This window comes from Phyllopteryx taeniolatus, unplaced genomic scaffold (genome assembly GCF_024500385.1).
Source record: "Phyllopteryx taeniolatus isolate TA_2022b unplaced genomic scaffold, UOR_Ptae_1.2 contig_24, whole genome shotgun sequence".
Lineage (NCBI taxonomy): Eukaryota > Metazoa > Chordata > Actinopteri > Syngnathiformes > Syngnathidae > Phyllopteryx > Phyllopteryx taeniolatus.
In genome coordinates, this window is record NW_026903162.1 from 1,534,796 (window position 1) to 1,557,423 (window position 22,628).

General features: G+C 41.3%; 1 protein-coding gene across 6 annotated transcripts in view; it reads left to right on the plus strand.

Annotated features, from left to right (window-relative positions):
* The window catches only part of LOC133473227 (casein kinase II subunit alpha'-like), a 61,497-nt gene that overhangs the window by 822 nt on the left and 38,047 nt on the right, over positions 1-22,628 (plus strand). For 5 of the 6 annotated variants that reach the window (XR_009787006.1, XR_009787007.1, XR_009787005.1 and 2 more), the window contains exons 2-6: positions 185-543; positions 5,147-5,258; positions 11,258-11,359; positions 19,582-19,632; positions 19,758-19,817. Coding sequence is in view for 3 of the 6 variants with exons in the window: in XM_061764799.1 (XP_061620783.1) it covers positions 437-543; positions 5,147-5,258; positions 11,258-11,359; positions 19,582-19,632; positions 19,758-19,817 (432 nt within the window). In the remaining 3 variants the exon portion in view is untranslated. The remainder of the gene's footprint in view (positions 1-184; positions 544-5,146; positions 5,259-11,257; positions 11,360-19,581; positions 19,633-19,757; positions 19,818-22,628) is intronic. The other variant, XM_061764798.1, reaches the window with a different exon arrangement.

Consider the following 22,628-nt stretch of genomic DNA (forward strand, 5'->3'; position numbering starts at 1 on the left):
GGAAGAACAGGATCGCTGTGAGCACAATTCTATTCATTTTTTTGTGATATTGTGTCAACTGTCTTTTTAAAAAAATATATATATTTTTTTAGCATAACCAAAACGTTATTTATTGCAACTAACATTTAATGCCTGTCGTTTATATGCCGTTCTAGTTTCAATTTTATCCCATGTGCCTATGCAGCTGGCGGCTCTTCATCACATACTGCCCAACATCCTGCTCAGAGGTGCCACACATTCTGTCATCGTAGCGCTCTCCTTCTGCACAACAGCTGTGATAGGTCAGCCCGGCACTTCACAATCAGTCAAAACCAATGGTAAAGCCAATAAAGAGGTCTCAAAGCCACTTATTCTGGAGAATCGGTGCGCTGCCTTCCAGTACCGGGGCAACCAAAATTCAGCGGAAAGTCTGCACCACCGAGCATCAAAGCTTGCAATGCCTGCATCCTCGCCGGTCAGCAGCAAGGCTCGGGTGTACACGGGTGTCAACACGTGGAAGAACAGAGATTATTGGGATTATGACACGCATGTGGCAAACTGGAGGTACTATTTTACACCAAACATTCTATGATAAACTGAGTGAGATGTGAGACTTTATGGACTTATGCACAGTGGAACCTCCCAAGTTCCTCTCAAAATGCCGTGAGGCTTGTACAATTTGGAAACTGAACACATTTTCTGGCGGCACGGTGGCCGACTGGTTAGAGCGTCAGCCTCACAGTTCTGAGGTGCGGGGTTCAATCCCCGTCCCCGCCTGTGTGGAGTTTGCATGTTCTCCCCGTGCCTGCGTGGGTTTTCTCCGGGCACTCCGGTTTCCTCCCACATCCCAAAAACATGCATTCATTGGAGACTCTAAATTGCCCGTAGGCATGACTGTGAGTGTGAATGGTTGTTAGTTTCTATGTGCCCTGCGATTGGCTGGCAACCAGTTCAGGGTGTACCCCGCCTTCTGCCCGATGACAGCTGGGATAGGCTCCAGCACGCCCGCGACCCTAGTGAGGAGAAGCGGCTCAGAAAATGGATGGATGGATGGAACACATTTTCTGTGGGTAATATACCACTCTCAATGCACTAAATCTCAGATGTCGAACAGTCTTCATGTGCGACGTCATGCAAGACTTCTGTAGGACTTCAGATAAGCGAGCATCAAAGCAGGAGTGTTGAACTCATAGTAGTTAAGGGGCCATATAATGTGATGTCAAGTGGGCCGGACCAGTAAAATAATTGTATAATATATTGTACTGTATACAACAAAGTGTTTCCTTTGTTTTAATGCAAATGAATACATGTACATTAGGAACTTTTTTATGCAGTATTTAATGAACTGTTCTTCTATAAAATGTTAAAAACAACCTCAGTTTTTGAGGAAAAACGGCCATATTCTCCCATATGCTTAAATCAGAAAATGTGCGCAGCTCCGCACTTTTCTGACTGCGCCCATTCCGCAGTCCACTTAATTATATCATTTGCGCACCTTCTGGCCATTTGTGCACTGTGGGATGAGTAACCCTGAAGTGTGGGCATTCCTTCTCATAAGCGCATTTCCTCATCTACACTCCTGAGGCATGTAGTAATCTAGCGCCCGGGGAAGATGAAACATCAATTGCACGTTTACATTTTTATTTAGTTAACTGCTCCCATGCTCCGACAGCCAGTGCGGCAGCTAACCCACACCTGGTCCACTCACAAATCGCTCAACGGCCATAATGGGTCCCTACCACATTATGCCGAATGTCGACAATTTATCAGTATTATAAGAAAATCAGTATTAGCTGACTTTTTCTTTTCACCTGCGAGCAGCATTTACGTTTCATTGCAGCTTGCATGTTGGAGTTTGTCTGAAAGCACCCCTCATAAAAAATACAAAAATACTGCAGTCATCTTAATGGCGCGATGATGAGTTACTTTGAATCTTTTTTTTTTTTTTGTTATCTATCATTGTCGGTCTTGTGATCAGTTTAAGTGATGCCAGCATGGTTGCTGGGCAACACTGATCAACAAAAGATGGTTTCACTCGCTTTTCTATTGATGAGACGGCTCGAAACATGCGTTCAGTCATGAGCACAGTAATCTGATTCATTACTAAATTGCTTTTATTGGATTTATTAAAAACAGAATTGAAAACCATATGCTTCTTCAAAATATCCTGTTACATGAGCGGTGGCCACGTCTCACTTGATCGATCCAGGAATTCCTGCAAGCCTCAGACTTCAACGAGTCACGCCTTTTGTGTCAGTGTGCACATTTTCGTTGGGTATACACGGTGGGTCTGTCATTAGTCACTAAAGGAGAATCAGCGTACATTGACTGCGTACAAGCCAGGTACGTAAAATACAGACTTACGCACCAATGGGAGAATATGGTCCTTAATGAATTAGATCAAGTTACAAAGATCTAAGAAATGTTTAACTCCATTTCCTACGTGTGCATCATAATTCTCAAAGCCTAAATTCATTCCCAAACTGTAAAAAACAGTGAGAACTATTTTGAATGAAAATGTAATGTTTTAAATGTAAAAGTGGTCACCTGCCCTGTAAATGTATAAACTTTATACATTGAACGTACATAAAAAAAATAACTATATCTTATGCCAATGCATGAATAAGAGAATTCCACTGTACCAAATTCTTGTAGTGAAGCTCTTGACTAACATTTAATTGCACATTTTATTGCAAGTTTTATAACAGCAAGAATTCATTTTCACAGAAGTCTATTCTTTAGAATGCAAAAAAGTGTCTTAAGCAGAATTCTACAGGAGGAGTACTAGTAGGCTAGTCTTAGACTACTTTGTTTTTGCTCCTAAACCCTGGCCATCTTTAACCTGCATGTGTGCTTTAATATCAGAACGTCATTTAAGTGACAGTTTTGAGAGTTTGTGTATCATCTTTATCCCCCATTTTCAACGGGAGTAAAACATGTTTCTATTTTCACAATGCGTTTTATGTATTGTAGCGTCTGACCAGACATGGATGACAAAAGAGTTGGTCGATCAACAATCTCTTTTATACACGCAAGGATGGGTCACAGTCGGCTGTAACCACGACAAAATAACAAAGAGGAACTTGGCTTTCTCTTCAACCTTCTGCTTTCTTCCATACACATAGGCTCTCTGTACCCTACCTCGCATTTACACCGTTGGTTTTCTCATCAATTCACAAGTCAAGACTCTACCTCACAGTCGGAAATTTTACACTTGTATGGTAGTTAATTGTGTTAGATTGGAACTTAAACCGTTGCGTGCACAGTTTTAATGGTTGTCTGGTGATGACATTTTGACAGTGTTGCCATAGTTGCATTGAAAAAGTAACTTAGTTACTTTACTGATTACTTGAGCTTAAAGGTAACTTAGTTACTTTACAGAGTACTTGATTTCAAAAGTAACTAAGTTAGAAAAAAGTAACGTTTTAGTTACGTTCAGCAGCTGCTAAGTGTCAGGAACATCACTTATCCACAGTACTGTCACGTACGTGGTTAGGGCGAAGGAGAGGAACGCAAGGCAAGAACATGGTGGACCCAATTGCAGGGAAGCAGGGAGGCAAGGCAGGAGTGCGGGAATCTCAAAATAATAATATTTAATTCCAAAAACAAAGGAAAACAAAGATCATGAAGAAGTCTAAATGCTAAATTAACAAAGTCCAAAATCTAAACACAAAGTAACAAAGAAACACTTGAGTGAACCCAAAACAAGAAACAAGACATGACTGGTGAAATACCTGAGCGACAATGACATGGCAAGACATGTGACAATGACAATAAACCGACGAGAACTGAAAGAAACCAGGGAACTAAATACAAACAAATTGACGAGACAACGAGGAACACCTGGACAAGACGAGTGGCTAGAGAGAGCTGATTGGTCGACACAAAGTAGACGAGAACAGGTGGACACAATAACCTAATGAGCACACGACAAACATGGAACACATTGAACAAAACTAAACACAACCCAAACCAAAACACAGACCATGACAAGTACAAAACAAAAAAAAAGCACAAGCTTAACCGTACTCATTACTTGGTAATGTACGCCACTTAAGTTACATAATGATGTCATCAACATGAACCAGTAACTTAGTGTAGTTGAAGCCACATTAATCAGAATCAGAATCATCTTTATTTGCAAAGTATGTCCAAAAAACACACAATGAATTTGTCTCCGGTAGTTGGAGCCGCTCTAGTACGACAACAGACAGTCAATTGACAGAGAACACTTTTGAGACATAAAGACATTGACAAAAAAAACAGTCACTGAGCAATAAAGGGATAATAGTTATCTGGTAATGCCGGTAAAAACAATTTTGGGACAATTGTGCAAAAAGATGCAGAGTCCTCTAGCACTTAGAGCAGTTCGAATGACTGATATTGCAATAGTCCGGTGCCAATGACCATTGTGCAAAGGGCGCCGAGACTTCAAGGAGTGTATGATGCAGTAGTATAAAGTGACGAGTAGCGCGATAATCTGGGACAATGTTGGTTGTGCAAATGTTGCAGATACTCCTCAATCAGTGTGCAAATGGAGCAGATGCTACTCTGGCATGAGTGGCCAGTATTGGTCAACAACAGATATGCAAATAGTGCAGCGTGGCGAGACTACTACAGTGAGTGCACGAGTAATATATAATTGGCCCCACAGAAATGTGACAACAAACTCAAGACAGGCCGATCAGATCGGTCTAAAGTCTAGTATAAGTAAAAAAGTAACAATCAAATACAGTTTTTACTAAGGAAAATAACAAAAATAGTGTGGTGACACTTTTATGGTACTGCACCGTCACTGTACATTGTGTAATAAACAATCACTTCCCAATGGCGTTCTTCTATTTGTTTAAAAAAATTAAATAAAAAAACAGCGGTCTCGCTGACCTTGAAGAAGTAACTGTAGTCTAATTACTTTTCCGGGAAAAGTAATGTGTTACTTTGCTCGTTACTAAAATGGTGGTATTTTGGGGTAACGCGTTACTTACCGGCATCAGTGCATTTTGACTCAGATTCTTTTTTTCGATTGTTTTCTGTGGAAATTTTTTTTAATTCAGAGGTATCATAGGTCAAGCAGCATCCCAGAATGGATTCTGTTTGACATTAACGCTTCCACTCTATCTATAAAGCAGATGATGGCATGATATTTTTTCTTTTTCTTTTTCCCCAGCAATCAAGACAACTACCAATTGCTGCGCAAATTAGGTAGAGGGAAGTACAGTGAAGTTTTTGAAGCCGTTAATGTGACCAGCAGTGAAAAAGTAGTGGTAAAAATCCTCAAGGTGAGTCTTATTTTCCTGAGCCTCTCGCCTCACTCCTTTTTGTTGTTTACCATCCATACAGCGCCTTCTCTGTTTTGATGTCAACAGAATAAAGGCTGTAACGATTCTGAATTGAAACCGAAAATCGCGGTCCTCAAATACACGACTTTGAAAGTGCAGAACCGCGATACACCCTTACAACTGTGTGCCTCCGTTGCACATACTGTACAACCACTTGAGCTGACTTGACCTACCAAACTGAATATATGAGGACATCCCGATCCGATCACCTCGAAAATCAGGGTCGATCACGTGACTTTAAGTTTTCTTCATTTTCTGACATTTTAGATGTCACAAAGAGGCAAAATAATTCCAAGGTGCGAAGATCTTGCGAAATGGAACAGTAATAGCTTAATTTGTATAGTACACAATGTGCCAGTACACAATGTAGCTTTTTGTTTTTTTTTAGTACGTGTTCAGTGTCTGTGAAAGAGACAAGCTCCGTGTGTGCGCAGACAGTCTGCCTTGATTCTATTGGCCCGTTGCACTAAAGATTAATAAAAAGCCACCGCGCTGAACGCCGTCGTCAACAAGTTGAGAGAACGTCAGACAGGTTAGCAATTGTGACACATTCAAGCAACTTCAAATAGAAGTTTAACAAGTGTGAATCATTTTGTTATTGTTTGTTTGTTTAATTTTTGAGAAAACGTGTGGTCATAAATCAGTAATTTTGTTGGAAGATTAGTGCAATGATGCACGTGACGTATACCACAAACTCTGTAGCTACCTGGATGGTAATTATAACCTAAGAGACACACTAAACTAATAAATAATGACGTGAATATATTGTTTACCATGCACTCAGACCAATCCCCCATACTATGTTAAAGTTTATATGCCATTCCACATGTAAATAATCCTTATCGTTATGTTTGTGCATTTTCTGCACTCTCAATAAGAAATCCATCCATCCATTTTCTTTACCGCTTATCTACACTAGGCTTGTGGGCAACTGGAGCCTATCCCAGGTATTTTCGGGCGGGAGGCGGGTTACACCCTGAACCGGTCGCCAGCCAATCTCAGGGCACATAGAAACAAACAACCATTCACACTCACATTTGCACCTATGGGCAATTTATAGTCTTCAATTAACCTATCCTGCATGTTTTTGGGATGTAGGAGGAAACCGGAGTGCCCGGAGAAAACCCACCCAGGCGATGGGAGAACATGCAAACTCCATACAGGCGGGGCCGGGATTAGAACCCCGGTCCCCAGAACTGTGAGGCAGATGTGCTAACCAGTCGCTCACTGTGCCGACTCAATAAGAAATACATAAGAAATATGTACATACAAGAATAACAGCAAAAACCTTTGTTGTGTATGCCAAGATTCCCAGTAGGTGGTGCTATGACTAAAAAAAATTGTTTGTAGATGTGTTCCGACCTGGATTCTCATCAAGTGTGTGACATTTTGGAAAGATATGAGCCATCTGTGGTCAAGTTAAAATGGTTTGTTGCATCGCCATGGCAACAGCATTCAGGAAAATAAAAAGCTTTTAATTTCGTTTCACCTTCAACATCCTCTGAGCAAATATAAGGTAGATATGATTATCCTGCTAGCAGGAGAACATCAAAGCTGGTAGCGCTATGACTACGATGAATTTTTTTCCATAGATATCTGACTGCCATTGAGTTTTGAAATTTTGAAAGGATTATGACTATCTGAAGTCAAATTCCAACAGCTTTTGTTGTCATGGCGAATCATCAGGATTCGACCTGCCACGACGGCCACACCCTCTGCCGAAACGTCACGATTTTTAGTATAAAATAGTGTTGTGCGATATGGCCTAAATTTTATATCACGATTCCCCCGCCCCCCTAATGTCGATATTCGCTATGACTCCATATTTATTGTATTAAACTTCATAAATGTATAAAACCGGAACAGACCAAATTTATTTACAGTGTAAAGCAGGTTCATTTAATAATTATAAACATCACAAAGAAATAAATTATTTTTCGCTGCAAGTATTTGAAAACATAATCTCAAAATTTGTGATGCACGGAAACGGATGACCGAAACACAAAAACGAAAAATGAGAAACCCAAGGCTGAAAGCCGAAAACTATGAGTAAAACTGCATTTATTGCTATGACTGTAGAGCTGCCACCCTATAGAAATTAAATTCCAGAACAATTTGTCTGAATTTCCGTATTTCCTAAATTATGTCCAGAACATTACCGCTGGACAGTTATTGTATTGTCATTATCCATCCATCCATCCATTCTCAATACCGCTTATCCTGTTCAGGGTCGCGGGAGCCTATCACAGCTGACTTCTGGCGATAGGCAAACTACACCCTCAACTGGTTGCCAGTCAGTTGCAGGGCACATATAGACATGGACAACCACTTGCACTCACATTCACACCGTCACTGAGTGGGAACTGAACCCATGCTGCCTGCACCGAAGTCGGGCGAATGCACCACTACACCATAAGCGACTCGCAGTATATTATGTAATAGGATAAAAATTAAATCAGATGTTCAATTGCACAACATACTTATTAGGGCTACTCTATAATTGTAATTCTTAATAAATTATGGGGGCAGCATGGTGGAAGACTGGTTACCACATCTGCCTCACAGTTCTGAGGACTGGGCTACAAATCCTTTCTTTCTCCATACTTTGCCCTTTTTATCACTTTGATAGAGGTTAATCTTGGTCTCATCAGTCCTTAAAACTTAGTTCCAAAACCTTTGTGGCACATCCCCATACTACTTTGCAAAATCCAATCTGGCCTTCGGATTCTTTTTGCTGGTGAGTGGTTTGCATCTTGTGTTATGTCCTGTATATTTCTTCTCTCAAGGTTTTCTTCGAACAGTGGATTGTGATACATTCACCCCTGCCCTGTGGAGGTTGGCAGTGATGTCACTGACTTGTCTTTGGGTGTTTCTTCACAGCTCTCATAATGTTTCTGTCATGTCCCCGGGCGCTTCAGCTGTCCTCTGCTCCAGTGTGTTCCACTAACGTGTGTATGTGTTCACTGTGATGGGTAAAATGCAGAGAACAAATTTCGTGTGCATGCATGCATGTTCATGGCAATAAAGGTGATTCTTCTATCAACTGCTGTTGATACTCTTGGCCGACCTGTTGAATTTCTGTTCTTTAGTACACAAGTAGTTTGTTTTTCATGACATTTCAAATTGTTGTATTGGCTATGCCCAATGTTTGTGCAATAACTCTGATTGATTTTTCCTCTTCTGTCAGCGTCAAAATAGTTTGCTTTTCTCCCATAGGCAGCTCTCTGGTGTTCATGTTTGCTAACACCCAATCCAGTTTTCACAGGTGAAAGCCAAAAACAAGCACTATCTATAATGTTTAAGCAATCAATCTAAAAGGCAACACCTGAGCAATTAGAAACACCCGTCAATCACATGTTCCGATACTTTTGCTCACTTGAAAATTGGGTGGGTTCAAACAAAAGGTGCTCTGTCCTGAGTTGTTTAACTCATCTAGATGTAAATACCATGAAAAGCTGGAATTCTGAACTTTTGTCTCATATTCATCTTTTGATCTGAAGCCCAATTGTCTTCAGTATACAACAAAAACAAAGGAATTGACCTTGCTGTTGCAATACTTTTGGAGGGGACTATATGTGATCATGTGGCGCGAATAGTTCAATGTCTGGTGTTTCGCTTGTTTGCATGATTCACATCGTGTCACGTCTTTCTTGTCGCCCGGTGCCATTTTGCGCCAACACACGCCGTTTGCATTGACTTCACTGTAATGAAACTGAAACATCCAATTTGTGTCCTGTGTGAATGCAGCCTAAAGGTGCTACACATGCCTCCCAAGGGCTTCACTGAACATCTGTAGGAGGCGCTACAGAGCCAATTTTTTTGTCAACATACGTGACAATTTTAAAATATCGAATTATTCGCTATGCACCAGGTGCGTGCAAAGTTTTGTTCGTTTTAGTGCATGTTTAGGCCCACTAAAATGCGATTCATTCTGCGTAACAATAATAATGTAAAATAAGAATTTCTACAGATACAAGAGGGACCTCACAGCGGTCGCTGCTTGGGCCATAAAAATAATGGAAAGAAAACCTGAAAAAAATCCTGTCAGGCTCCCATGAGTCAAGTCGGTGGTGGCCCTGTGAGAACTTGTACTGGCCCCGTATATTCATGATATATTGTGTGTGTTTGTGTGTAAGTATGTATGTATATCCATCTATCCATCCATTTTCTGAGCCGCTTCTCCTCACTAGGGTTGCGGGCGTGCTGGAGCCTATCCCAGCTATCATCGGACAGGAGGCAGGGTACACCCTGAACTGGTTGCCAGCCAATCGCAGGGCACATATAAACAAACAACCATACGCACTCACATTCACACCTACGGGCAATTTAGAGTATTCAATTAACCTACCATGCATGTTTTTGGGATGTGGGAGGAAACCGGAGTGCTCGGAGAAAACCCACGCAGGCACAAGGAGAACATGCAACTCCACACAGGTGGAGTCGGGGATTGAACCACAGACCTCAGAACTGTGAGGCATATATATATATATATATATATATATATATATATGATTAGTTTTTTGCGCCGTTATACTGTATTTATGTCAGACCCTTTAAGAAATGATTAGTACAATTGAATTCCTGGCAATGACTCTTTTCCAACCTCACTAAAATCAAGGCATTGTAATCACACAATGAATAATAATGCTTCAAAGAATAAATCTATTACAAAATTATTCAAATATTTACTTAGCACTGACATTCCAACAGTGCTTTATCTTGTATTGATGTTGTGCACACTATGTTTAATTAGGGGTGCTCCGATCAGGGTTTTCTGTTGCCGATTCCGGTACCGGTAATCCATTCGTGAGATCTGACGATCACTGCCGATACCGATCATACAGATTAGCTGAAAATTTTCAATGTATTTATGGTGAGTGCTATTGACTTTATGATCTCTCATGTTTGTTTGCGTTTGGTGTGCAGCTTTTGCACACTTGCAAAGTGTGAAGGAGGGAGGGGAGGCCACACTAGGGCTGTGCGATTCCGGAAAGAATAATCATTGTTGCATCGATTGCGATGCGATGATTGTTTTGATTTGTATTGAAATCATGATTTATGAACATTATTCATTGATTTTCATTGAACATGATTATTCATTGATTTTCAATTATTTATTTATTAATTGTTTATTGATTATTTATTGAATTACCAAAACTCAACTTTAAATATAACTTAAAAGAACAACCAGAAAATAAAGTGGTAACAAGTAAAATAATAGCATATTGAAATAATAGAAATTGAAAAAAAACAACAAAGGAAAAAATAAAAGAAAAGCTGTCGGTGACTTGCAGCGGGAGAGGTTTACCTGTTTAGCCGACTTTACAAGGTAGATGCGGGTTAGCTAGCTTGCGCACTAGTAGTTCATATGAGTTGAGGGCTCACACTTGTCACTTAAAATGAATAAGTAGCGGGCCAGCGTCAATGTACTGTAGGTATGTGGTGGCCACTCTACTGTATGCGACAGTGCCGTTGTAATAGCGCACCCTATCTGGAAGAAGCAGTTAATTATGTTGCCGCAGGCAGCCAATTTTATTGCAGCGGGCAAGATTAATTTTTTTAATCGCACAAGCTGAAAAAAAGGTTGCGTATGTGACTAATTTGGTCGCAGTCTCGAGCCCTGATTTGGAACGCTAGTATTTTTTGCAGTAAACAGCACTTAAGACCTTAACATGTGCCAAAGTGTTATGCTCTGATACTTTGATGTCTTTCTTCTATTTTAAAACACACTAAAACATTTAAAGCATTTTATGTCAGAAGTTTTTCTCTTAAAGAACTGGCAATTTTCATTTCATTTTTTTAAATTAATGATGGACCAGGCCAACACCAGTTGCAAGATAACCAAAAATCACTTTTGACAAATTCTGGCGAAATGTCTTTTGTTTGTTGTCTCAGAGCTGCTTTAATCAATCACTTAAAAACAGTTGTTTTGAACACAGCCTGTCAAGTGGAAGAAGATCAAACGGGAAATTAAGATACTTGAAAATCTGCGTGGGGGAACCAACATCATCCGCCTGATTGACACAGTTAAAGACCCAGTGGTATGTTTGATTTCTGCATTCTTCGCTGCACGGCGGCCTACTTGCAGTCGTAATGCAATGCAGGTTGCGCTTGCAGTGTGTTCATATAATGGTGTATTGTATGTGTTTATGTAGTGACTACTTGATGCTCTTCTCATTTACGGTGGATATAAAAAGTCTGCACACCATTGTTGAAATATGTTTTTTTATAAGACCAAGATAAGTCATTTAAAAACTTTTTCCACCATTATTGTGACCTATAACCTCTACAACTGAACTACAACTGGGAAAAAAAAAAATTCTGGAGGAAAAGTAACAATAAAGAGGTGAGGTAGTAGTTCAACTATATGCACACAAGTTAAGAGATGTGACTTTAGTTCAGAATCAACCCTTCACATTAAAACTCATGATAAATGGGAGTCAGCACACACCTCAAATAACATTTAGCTGTTCTAGTAGGCTTTTCTTGAATTTTTTTTGGCTTTCTAGCAGAAGCCTGAAGATTATGTGCTAAGTGACTGGGATTTGGAACTGATCGTAATTCCCTCCACCTTGACTAAGGCCCCAGTTCTAGTTGAAGAAAAACAGCCCCAAAGCATGATTATGCTACCACTATGGTGTGATGAGGAGCCAGAATTAAGGCTTAAAAGTTCAACATTGGTTTCACCGGACCATAGCCCATTTTCCCACAAGCGTTTTGGGAGATTTCAAGTGTTGTTATTTATTTATTTATTTTTTCTCCTTCAGAATGTAGTCAGCCTTGGATGTTTTTCTCTGTAAGATAAGACCTAATTAGGTCTTGCCAGCCTACCCCATAGCCCAGACATATGAAGGTGACAGAGAAGTTGATCTAGACCTTGGCAAGCCTCCCTGACCAGGTTTCTTCTTGTCTTTTCATCAATTTTGAAGCGCCGTCCAGTTTTTGGTCATGTCACTGACACCGTTGTCCCATATTTTCTCCACTTGATGACGACAGTCTTCACTGTGTTCCATGATATACAAACCCTAATTCCAATGAAGTTGGGACGTTGTGTAAAACATAAATTAAAACAGAATAGAATGATTAGTTGGAAATCCTTAGCAAGCTACATTCAATTGAATACACGAAAGACAAGGTATTTGTTTTAACTGATTTACTTTGTTTTTATGTGAATAATCACTCATTTTGAATTTAATGACTGCAACACGTTCCAAAAAAACTGGGACCACCATGTTTGCCACTGTGTTACATCAGCTTTTCTTTTAACAACGCAATAAGCATTTTGGAATTGAGGACACTACCGGTAATTGTTGAAGCTTTGTAGGTGGAATTCTTTCCCATTCTTGCTTTATGTGCAACTTCAATTGCTCAACTTTCCGAGGTCTCTTGTATGTCATAATATGCCACACATTTTCAATGGGAGACAGGTCTGGACTGCTGGCAGGCCACTCTAGTATCCATACTCTTTTACCACGAAGCTATGCTGTTGTAACACGTAGAATGTGGCTTTGCATTGTCTTACTGAAATAAGCAGGAACGTCCCTAAAAAAGATGTTGGATGGCAGCGTATGTTGCTCCAAAACCTTTCAGCATTAATGTTGCCTTCACAGATGGTCAAGTTACCCATGCCATGAGCACTAACACACTCCCATACATCACAGTTGCTGGCTTTTGAACTTTGTGCTGATAATAATCCAGATGGCCCTTTTCCTCTTTGGCCTAGAGGACACGGCGTCTATGATTTCCAAAAATGATTTGAAATGTGGACTCGTCAGACACAGCACACATTTTCACTTTGAGTCAGACTATCTCAGATGAGCTCTGGCCCGGAGAAGCTGGTGGCGTTTTTGGGTGTTGTTGATATACAGCTTTTGCTTTGCATCGTAGAGTTTTAACTTGCATTTGTAGATGTAGCGACAAACTGTGTTAAACTGTGATAAAAGCTTTCTGAAGTGTTCCTGAGCCCACGTGGCAATGTCTTTTAAGGGATCGAAGGTCACAGGTATTCAGTGTCGGTTTTCAGCCTTGCCGCTTACGTGCAGTGATTTCTCCAGATTCTCCAAATCATTTGATCATATTAAGGACTGTCGATGATGAAATCCCTGAATTCCTTACAATTGTATTTTGAGAAATGTTCTTAAACTATTGGACTATTTGCTCACACATTTGTCCACAAAGAGGTGAACCTCCCCCCTTTCTTGCTTGTTAACAACTGAGCCTTTCCTGGATACACTGGCCATGTGTCTCACAGTGGTTAAATCACTGAGCAAAACTTTTGCCAGTGTTCTCTTTTCTGCTCAGTCTGAAATTATCACACACTTTGGGAATTGTGTCTTCTTTTCTCGCATTTGTTTTCTGATGTCATCACCATCTTCTTCTTTTGTTGTGTTTAACGGCGGCTTGCGAAATACCGCGTAGTCCCCATTTATTTTGTGCTCCTTGAATCAAAACACCCACAGTATGCCCCGCTTCTGCCACCTTCACTCGCGTTGATGATGTAACCATGTTGCGCTAGTCTGTTACTTCACAATTTACTGGCAGCTACTGTATATACTAATAGTATCAAACTGGGAGATTTCAATGCAGCCCTATGGGGGGGCTACCAAGCCCGGATAAATGCAGAGGTTTGAGTCAGAAAGGGCATCCAGCTTAAAACTTTGCCAAACAAATGTGAGCGTTCATTCAAAAATTCCATACTGGATCGGTTGTGGCCCAGGTTAACAACATCCGCCCCTGGCGCCATTAACCTTCAGGGTGCCGGTGGAAATTTTGCTACTCTGGATCGAAGTCGAAGGAGAGGTGGAAAGCGGGTTCTTTCACAGAAAGAGAAGAGGAAAGCACAGATCCGAGAATTGAATGTGGGGACTTTGAATGTTGGGACTGACAGGAAAAGCTTGGGAGTTGCTTGACATGATGATGAGAAGAAAGGTTAATATATGTTGTGTCCAGGAGACCAGGTGTAAAGGCAGTAAGGCTAGACGTTTAGGGTCAAGGTTCAAATTATTTCACCATGGTGTAGATGGGAAGATGAATGGAGTAGGGGTTATTTTAAAGGAATATTTAGCTAAGAATGTTTTGGAGGTAAAAAGTTATCAGATTGATTTTTATGTATAATGTGATTATTGGCTAAGCCCCACTGGTAGGATGTGACCTCGAGGTGAAAGAGAAATTCTGGAAGAAGCTGGATGAAATAGTTCTGAGCATCACAGACAGGGAGAGAGTCGTGATTGGTGCAGATTTTAATGGACATGTTGGTGAAAGAAACAGGGGTGATGAAGAAGTAATGGGTAAGTTTGGCATCCAGGAAATGAACTTGGAGGGACAGATGGTGGTAGACTTTGCAAAAAGGATGGAAATGGCTGAAGTGAACACTTTCTTCCAGCTGAGGCAGGAACATAGGGTGACCTACAAGAGCGGTGGTAGAAGCACGAAGGAGGATTACATCTTGTGCAGACGATGTCGAGACGATGAGGTTACTGACTCTAAGGTAGTGGTAGGGGAGAGTGTGGCTAGACAGCATAGGATGGTGGTGTGTCAGATGTCTCTGGTGATGGGGAGGAAGATGAAGAAGACAAAGGCATAAATGTAAAGAGGTTAGCTAAGAAGAAGTGGGACAATGAAAGGACTGAGGAGAGGAGAAAGGAATGCATGGAGATGCGACGTAGGGCAAAGATAGAGGTGGCAAAGGCTAAACAAGAGGCATATGATGACATGTGTCCCAGATTGGACACTAAAGAAGGAGAAAATGATCTATACAAGTTGGCCAGACAGACGGATAGAGATGGGAAGGATGTGCAGCAGGTTAGGGGGCTTAAGAATAGAGATGGAAATGTGTTGAATGGTGCCAGTAGTGTGCTGGATAGATGGAAAGAATACTTTGAGGAGTTGATGAATGAGGAAAATCAGAGAGAAAATAGAGTAGAAGAGTGTGGTGGACCAGGAAGTAGCAATGATTCGTAAGGGGGCAGTTAGAAAGGGACTAAAGAGGATGAAACATGGAAAGGCAGTTGGTCCTGATGACATACCTGTGGAGGTATGGAAGCATCTAGGAGAGGTGGCTGTGGAGTTTTTGACCAGCTTGTTCAACAGAATTCTAGCGGGTGAGAAGATGCCTGAGGAATGGAGGAAAAGTGTACTGGTGCCCATTTTTAAGAACAAAGGTGATGTGCAGAGCTGTGGGAACTATAGAGGAATGAAGTTGATGAGCCACACAATGAAGTTATGGGAAAGAGTAGTGGAGGCTTGACTCAGAACAGAAGTGAGTATTTGCGAGCAGCAGTATGGTTTCATGCCTAGAAGGAGTACCACAGATGCATTATTTGTATTGAGGATGTTGATGGTGAAGGACAGAGAAGGTCAGAAGTAGCTACATTGTGTCTTTGTAGATCAAGAGAAAGCCTCTGGCAGAGTACCTCGAGAGGAACTGTGGTACTGCATGCGGAAGTCTGTAGTGGCAGAGAAGTATGTTAGAATAGTACAGGACATGTATGAGGGCAGCAGAACAGTGGTGAGGTGTGCTGTAGGTGTGACAAAGGAGTTTAAGGTGGAGGTGGGACTTCATCAGGGATCAGCCCTAAGCCCCTTCCTGTTTGCAGTGGTGATGGATAGGCTGACAGATGAGGTTAGACTGGATGGTCCCCATGGACCATGATGTTGAAATTGAGGATTTTATGTATAATGTGATTAGTGGCTATGCCCCACAAGCAGGATGTGACCTAGAGGTGAAAGACAAATTCTGGATGGAGCTAGATGAAGTAGTTCTCAGCATCCCAGACAGAGAGATAGTCGTGATTGGTGCAGATTGTAATGGATATGTTGGTGAAGGAAACAGTGGTGATGAATAAGTGATATGTAAGTTAGGCAACTAGGAAAGGAACTTGGAGGGACAGATGGTGGTTGACTGCAAAAAAGATGGATATGGCTGTAGTGAACACTTTCTTCCAGAAGAGGCAGGAACATAGGGCGACCTACAAAAGCGGAGGAAGAAGCACGCAGGTGGATTACATCTTGTGGAGACGATGTAAACTGAAAGAGGTTACTGACTGTAAGGTAGTGGTCGGGGAGAGTGGCGAGACAGCATAGGATGGTGACGTGTAAGATGACTCTGGTGGTGGGGAGGAATATTAACAAGACAAAGGCAGAGCAAAGAACCATGTGGTGGAAGCTGAGAAAGGAAGAGTATTGTGCGGCTTTTCAAGAAAAGGTTGGACAGGAAATCATTGGTAGTGGGACGCTGAGAGGACTGTGGAAAGGAGAAAGGAATACATGGGGATGTGACTTAGGGCGAAGAATATAGAGGAATAAAGTCACATAATGAAGTTCTGGGAAAGAGTAGTGGAGGCTAGACTCAGGACAGAAGTATTTATGAGCAACAGTATGGTTTCATGCCTAGAAAAAGTACCACAGATGCATTATTTGCCTTGAGGGTATTGATCAGAAGGATCTATATTGTGTCTCTATAGATCTAGAGAAAGCCTATGAGAGGAACTGTGGTACTGCATCCGGAAGTCTGGAGTGGCAGAGAAGTATGTTAGAATAGTACAGGACATATATGAGGGCAACAGAACAGCGGTGAGGTGTGCTGTAGGCGTGACAGAGAACTTTATGGTGGAAGTGGGACTGCATTCCTGTTTGCAGTGGTGTTGGATAGGCTGACAGAGGAGGTTTGACTGGAATCCCCAAGGACCATGATGTTCACAGATGACATTGTGATCTGCAATGAGAGCAGGGAGCAGGTGGAGGAGTTAGAAAGGTGGAGGCATACACCGGAAAGGAGAGGAATGAAGGTTCGCTGAAGTAAGACAGAATATATGTGCATAAATGAGAGGGGTGCAGGAGAAAGAGTGAGGCTACTGGGAGAAGAGAGAGTGAGGTTGGAGGACTTTAAATACTTGGGGTCAACAGTCCAGAGCAATGGTGAGTTTGGTAAGGAAGTGAAAAAATGGATCCAAGCAGGTTGGAACGGGTGAAGGAAGGTGCCAGGTCTGTTATGTGACAGAAGTCTCTGCTAGTATGAAGGGCCAAGTTTATAAGACTGAGGTGACTCCAGCCATGATGTACGGATTAGAGACAGTGGCACTGAAAAGACAACAGGAAGCAGAGCTGGAGGTGGCAGAAATGAAGATGTTTTAGGTTCTCTCTTGGAGTGACCTGGAGACAAAGTTAGAAAGAGCAGACTTCGATGGTTTGAACACGTCCAGAGGAGATATAGTTGAGTATATTGATAGAAGGATGATGAGGATGGAGCTGGCAGGCAAGAGAGAGCTGGAGGAAGACCAAAGAGAAGGTTGATGGATGTAGTGAAGAGAAGACATGAGGGCTGTTGGTGTTAGAGAGGAGGATGCAGGAGGTAGGCTTATATGGAAAAGGATGACACCCTGTGGCATCCATAACAGGACAAGCTAAAAGGAAAAGAAGCTCAAACTGGGAGGTCTGGCAGTGAATGAATTAAATAATCATATCCCCGAGGAAGAAAAAAATCCTCAAGCATTTTTTTTCTACTGAAAATACTCGATACATTTACTCTAGTGATGGGCACGGCAGTTCTTTTGAGTGTACTGAATAATTCGGATCAGAATGATTTTAAAGGTGGGGAGATTATTAAAAAAAAAAAAAAACTTCGGCTAAATGATCACCTACCTATCGCTCTATCAGCAAGTTTTTGAACACCCGGCTTCGGTTGTGAGTCGTGAGCATGCGTGCAGCGAGCTCAGCTACTGACCATCCTTCCACATCCCCTGACGTTCCAGTGGGGCCGGCATGACTTTTCTGCATTCCACCGCGGTGGACGTCGTCGCTGACACTGGCCCCCGCCAGGCGGGCTTCCTGCTCACTCACCTTACTGTTTATTGTCATCTGATTAGTGGAAAGCGGCTTTGAGTGGCTTGAGAAGCGCTATCGACGTTCGTGTTGTTTTTATTAATATTATTAAATAAAAAGCTTTAATAATGGCATTAGAGAGACAGAGGGAAGGATATGTATGTGTACGTAAAAACATATTATTAATTTACATTTATTTTAAATATGTGCTTGTTTTCATGTGCTTGACTGACTCAACATTAGCCTTTAGTTTGAAGAAACGGCTGCTCATGAAAGCTAACCCCACGAGGATGTCAGGACTTGGGGTTAAAATCACTCATGAGTACATTCACTGCGTAGTATGTCGTTCCTTGCGCAAACGAATCAATCATCGTACTAGTACATCGCTCCTTTGCGGATCACAAACGAAGAAGTTCCACGAACGAATCACTCGTGTCTAATGGATCGTGAACGCTAAGTTCCACGAACAAATCACTCTTCAGTTCTTCAGTTCCTCAGTACACCAGTTGACTGTATGAATCACTCTGTTCACTTAAGACCCTCCCCTGAACAAATCACTCTTCAGTTCTTCACCTCCTCAGTACACCAATTCACTGAACAAATCACTCAGTTCACTTAAGTCCCTCCCTGAACGAATCACTCTTCAGCTCCTCAGTACACCAGTTCACTGAACGTATCACTCAGTTCACTTAAGTCCCTCCCTGAACGAAACACTCTTCAGTTCCTCAGTACACCAGTTCACTGAACGAATCACTCTTCAGTTCCTCAGTACACCAATTCACTGAACGAATCACTCAGTTCACTTAAGTCCCTCCCCCGCCTGCATGGCGCTGCCTGACGCTGGCTGCTCATTGGTCACGCGCCGAAGTGAGTGACAATGCTGGGGAATTGCAAATCACATGGCAGTATGTTTAATGAAGTCCCGCCCCCGCCTGCACAGTGGCTGCTCATTGGTCATTCGCCGAAGATTTAGAAGTGAGTGACAGAACGCTTCAGCAGTTCCGTTTCCGCTCCCAGCCGACACGCTTGCCTGGCGGCGGGTGGTGGCCAAGATAAAAGAACGAATCATTTCATAAACTGATTCGGTTCAGTTCGTTCACTAAAAATATTCGTTCTTCTGAACGAAACAACACTAGAGTACTCGTCGTAGACCTAGTGAGAACACTACCTGATTCACATTTAACGTGTTTAAATGTTAATTTTGAACACAGCCACATCACGAGTTGTAAAAGGGTGGGCACACTTGTGCAACCACATTATCTCAGTTATTTTTACCTCTCCTCCTAAAGAGTTTTCTTTTTTTCCCAATTTGAGCAGGTTATAGGTCACATTAATGGTGGAATGAGTTTTAAAATATTTTATTTTGTTTTCATTTTTTTATATCACAAAACTGACATTTGAACAATGGTGTGTATACTTGAAATATGTCGTTCTCTCTTTTCAGTCCAGAACACCAGCACTCGTCTTTGAATGCATCAACAATACACATTTTAAGGTACTTACTTACTCTTGGCTTTATAAATATATGCTCTCTTTGATGACCATTATTAATAGCATACATGGCTCCCCAGGTACAGTAAGTTTGACACCTAAATTGCTGACTTTGTCCATGTTCCACAGGAGCTTTACCACAAGCTGACGGACTATGATATTCGTTACTATGTGTATGAGCTTCTCAAGGTAAGCTCTTGTTGTCTCAAACAACACATTGACCAGACTAAGTAATGTATTTGAAGGTCCCATATTTGGGCTATTTAGACCTCCATATAGTGAATCTCTAACATGGACTTGGTATAAAAGTGTGAATTTCATTTAAAAACAAAACAAAACCTTGGTTTTGTCATACGAGTGTCCAGAAAAGGCCCCTCTGACAGCTACTTCTTTTTGACCCAGTTTTATACCCGCTTTCTCCATATTTGGCTAAGACCGCCCCCTCTCCTCTGATTGGTTGCTTCCGTGTCGAAGAGCCAACCGTCACTACTTGTGAGAGCACGTGTTCATGTCGTGGATGATTTTAATTCATACAAACCCAATACCAATGAAGTTGGGACGTTGTGTTAAACATATAAATAAAAACAGAATACAATGATTTGCAAATAATGTTCAACCTATATTTAATTGAATACACTACAAAGAAAATATATTTAATGCTCAAACTGATAAACTTTATTGTTTTTAGCAAATAACCATTAACTTACAATTTTATAGCTGCAACACGTTCCAAAAAAAAAAGACTGAGAAAGTTGAGGAATGGTCATCAAACACCTACTTGGAACATCCCAGAGGTGAACAGGCTAATCGGGAACAGGTGGGTGCCATGATTGGGTATAAAAGGAGCTTCCCTGAATTACTCAGTCATTCGCACGCAAAGATGGGGCGAGCTTCACCTCTTTGTGAACAAGTGCGTGAGAAAATAGTTGAACAGTTTAAGGACAATGTTCCTCAACGTACCATTGCAAGGAATTTAGGGATTTCGTCATCTACGGTCCATAATATCATCAAAAGGTTCAAAGAATCTGGAGAAATCACTGCATGTAAGCGGCAAGGCTGAAAACCAACATTGAATGCCCGTGACCTTCGATCTCTCAGGCGGCGCTGCATCAAAAACCGACATCAATGTGTAAAGGATATCACCACATGGGCTCAGGAACACTTCAGAAAACCAGTGTCAGTAAATACAGTGCAGCGCTACATCCGTAAGTGCAACTTAAAACTCTACTACGCAAAGCAAAAGCCATTTATCAACAACACCCAGAAACGCCGCTGGCTTCTCTGGGCCCGAGCTCATCTAAGATGGACTGATCCATCCATCCATCCATTTTCTGAGCCGCTTCTCCTCACTTGGGTCGCGGGAGTGCTGGAGCCTCTCCCAGCTATCATCGGGCAGGAGGTGGGGTACACCCTGAACTGGTTGCCAGCCAATCGCAGGGCACGTACAAACAAACAACCATTTGCACTCACATTCACACCTACGGTCAATTTAGAGTCCCCAATTAATGCATGTTTTTGGGATGTCGGAGGAAACCGGAGTGCCCGGAGAAAACCCACGCAAGAGTGCGGGTACCACACTGGCCTGCCTGCAGTCCAGACCTGTCTCCCATTGAAAATGTGTGGCGCATTATGAAGCGTAAAATACGACAATGGAGACCCCAGACTGTTGAACAGCTGAAGCTGTACATCAAGCAAGAGTGGGAAAGAATTCCACTTACAAAGCTTCAACAATGAGTGTCCTCAGTTCCCAAACGTTTATTGAATGTTGTTAAAAGAAAAGGTGATGTAACACATTGGTAAACATGACCCTGTCCCAGCTTTTTTGGAACATGTTGCAGCCATAAAATTCTAAGTTAATGATTATTTACTAAAAACAATAAACTTGATCAGTTTGAACATTAAATATCTTGGGTTTGTAGTGTATTCAATTAAATAAAGGTTGAACATGATTTGCAAATCATTGTATTCTGTTTTTATTTGTTTAACACAACGTCCCAACGTCATTGGAATTGGGTTTGTATTTCAAGTTTACTGAGGCACCATAGAGGCAATATAACATCCAAAATACTAGAAGTTGGTTTGATAAAATATGGGATCTTTAAGTGTTAACAATGCTACAAATCAAAGACTACAGGTAGAAGTACAGTGATGTGAAAAAGTGTTTGCCCCATGCGTGATTTACTGTATTTCTTTAAGTGTTTGTCACACTTAAATGTTTCCCATCATCAAACAAATTTAAATATTAGTCAAAGATGACACCAGTAAACACAAAATGCAGTTTTTAAATGGTTTTTTTTATTATTAAGGGAGAAAAAGAATTCCAAACCTACAATGTTATGAAAAAATGTTTGCCCCCTTTCTGTTGTTTTTTTATTTTTATTTTATTTGTAAATTTTTTCTTTAACCTGTCCTCTGCAGCTGCATGGCTATGCAGAATGGTGGATCTGTATGCCTTTTGTGCTGGAACAGTTTTGCTGTGCAAAAGGGGAGTTTGAAATACTTCCTCCGTTTGTTTGTTTATTTATTTATTTATATTAATCATTCGGATGTTTATTGCAAATGCAGCTGGACAGAAAAAGGTTTTAAGGGACAGAACAGACAAGGGAAATAAGGGTGCAAACCACAGCTGAACAATAGTTAAGATAGTCTAGACATTTGACTACAAGTATCGTGACAAAGTCAAATCATGTTCTTATTTGTGGACGGGGGGCACATAACTAACCAATAGCACAAGATGAGAGAGGCCAGAAAAGGGCAGGCCAGAACAGCATGTGGAAAATGAGCAAGACAGTGCTACTGATGAGTGGTGCGGTGGGATGCTTTTATAGTGTCGAAAAACCTGTAAGAACCTGTGAATTTATATCTTAATACAACCTGTGTTATGGTTAGTTGTCAGCATAAGAAATTCAAGCTTATAGCATGTCTAAGGTTTTTATTATTAACCCTCCTGTTATGTTCATTTGTCAGGGACATCAATGATGTTCCCGGGTCAATTTTACC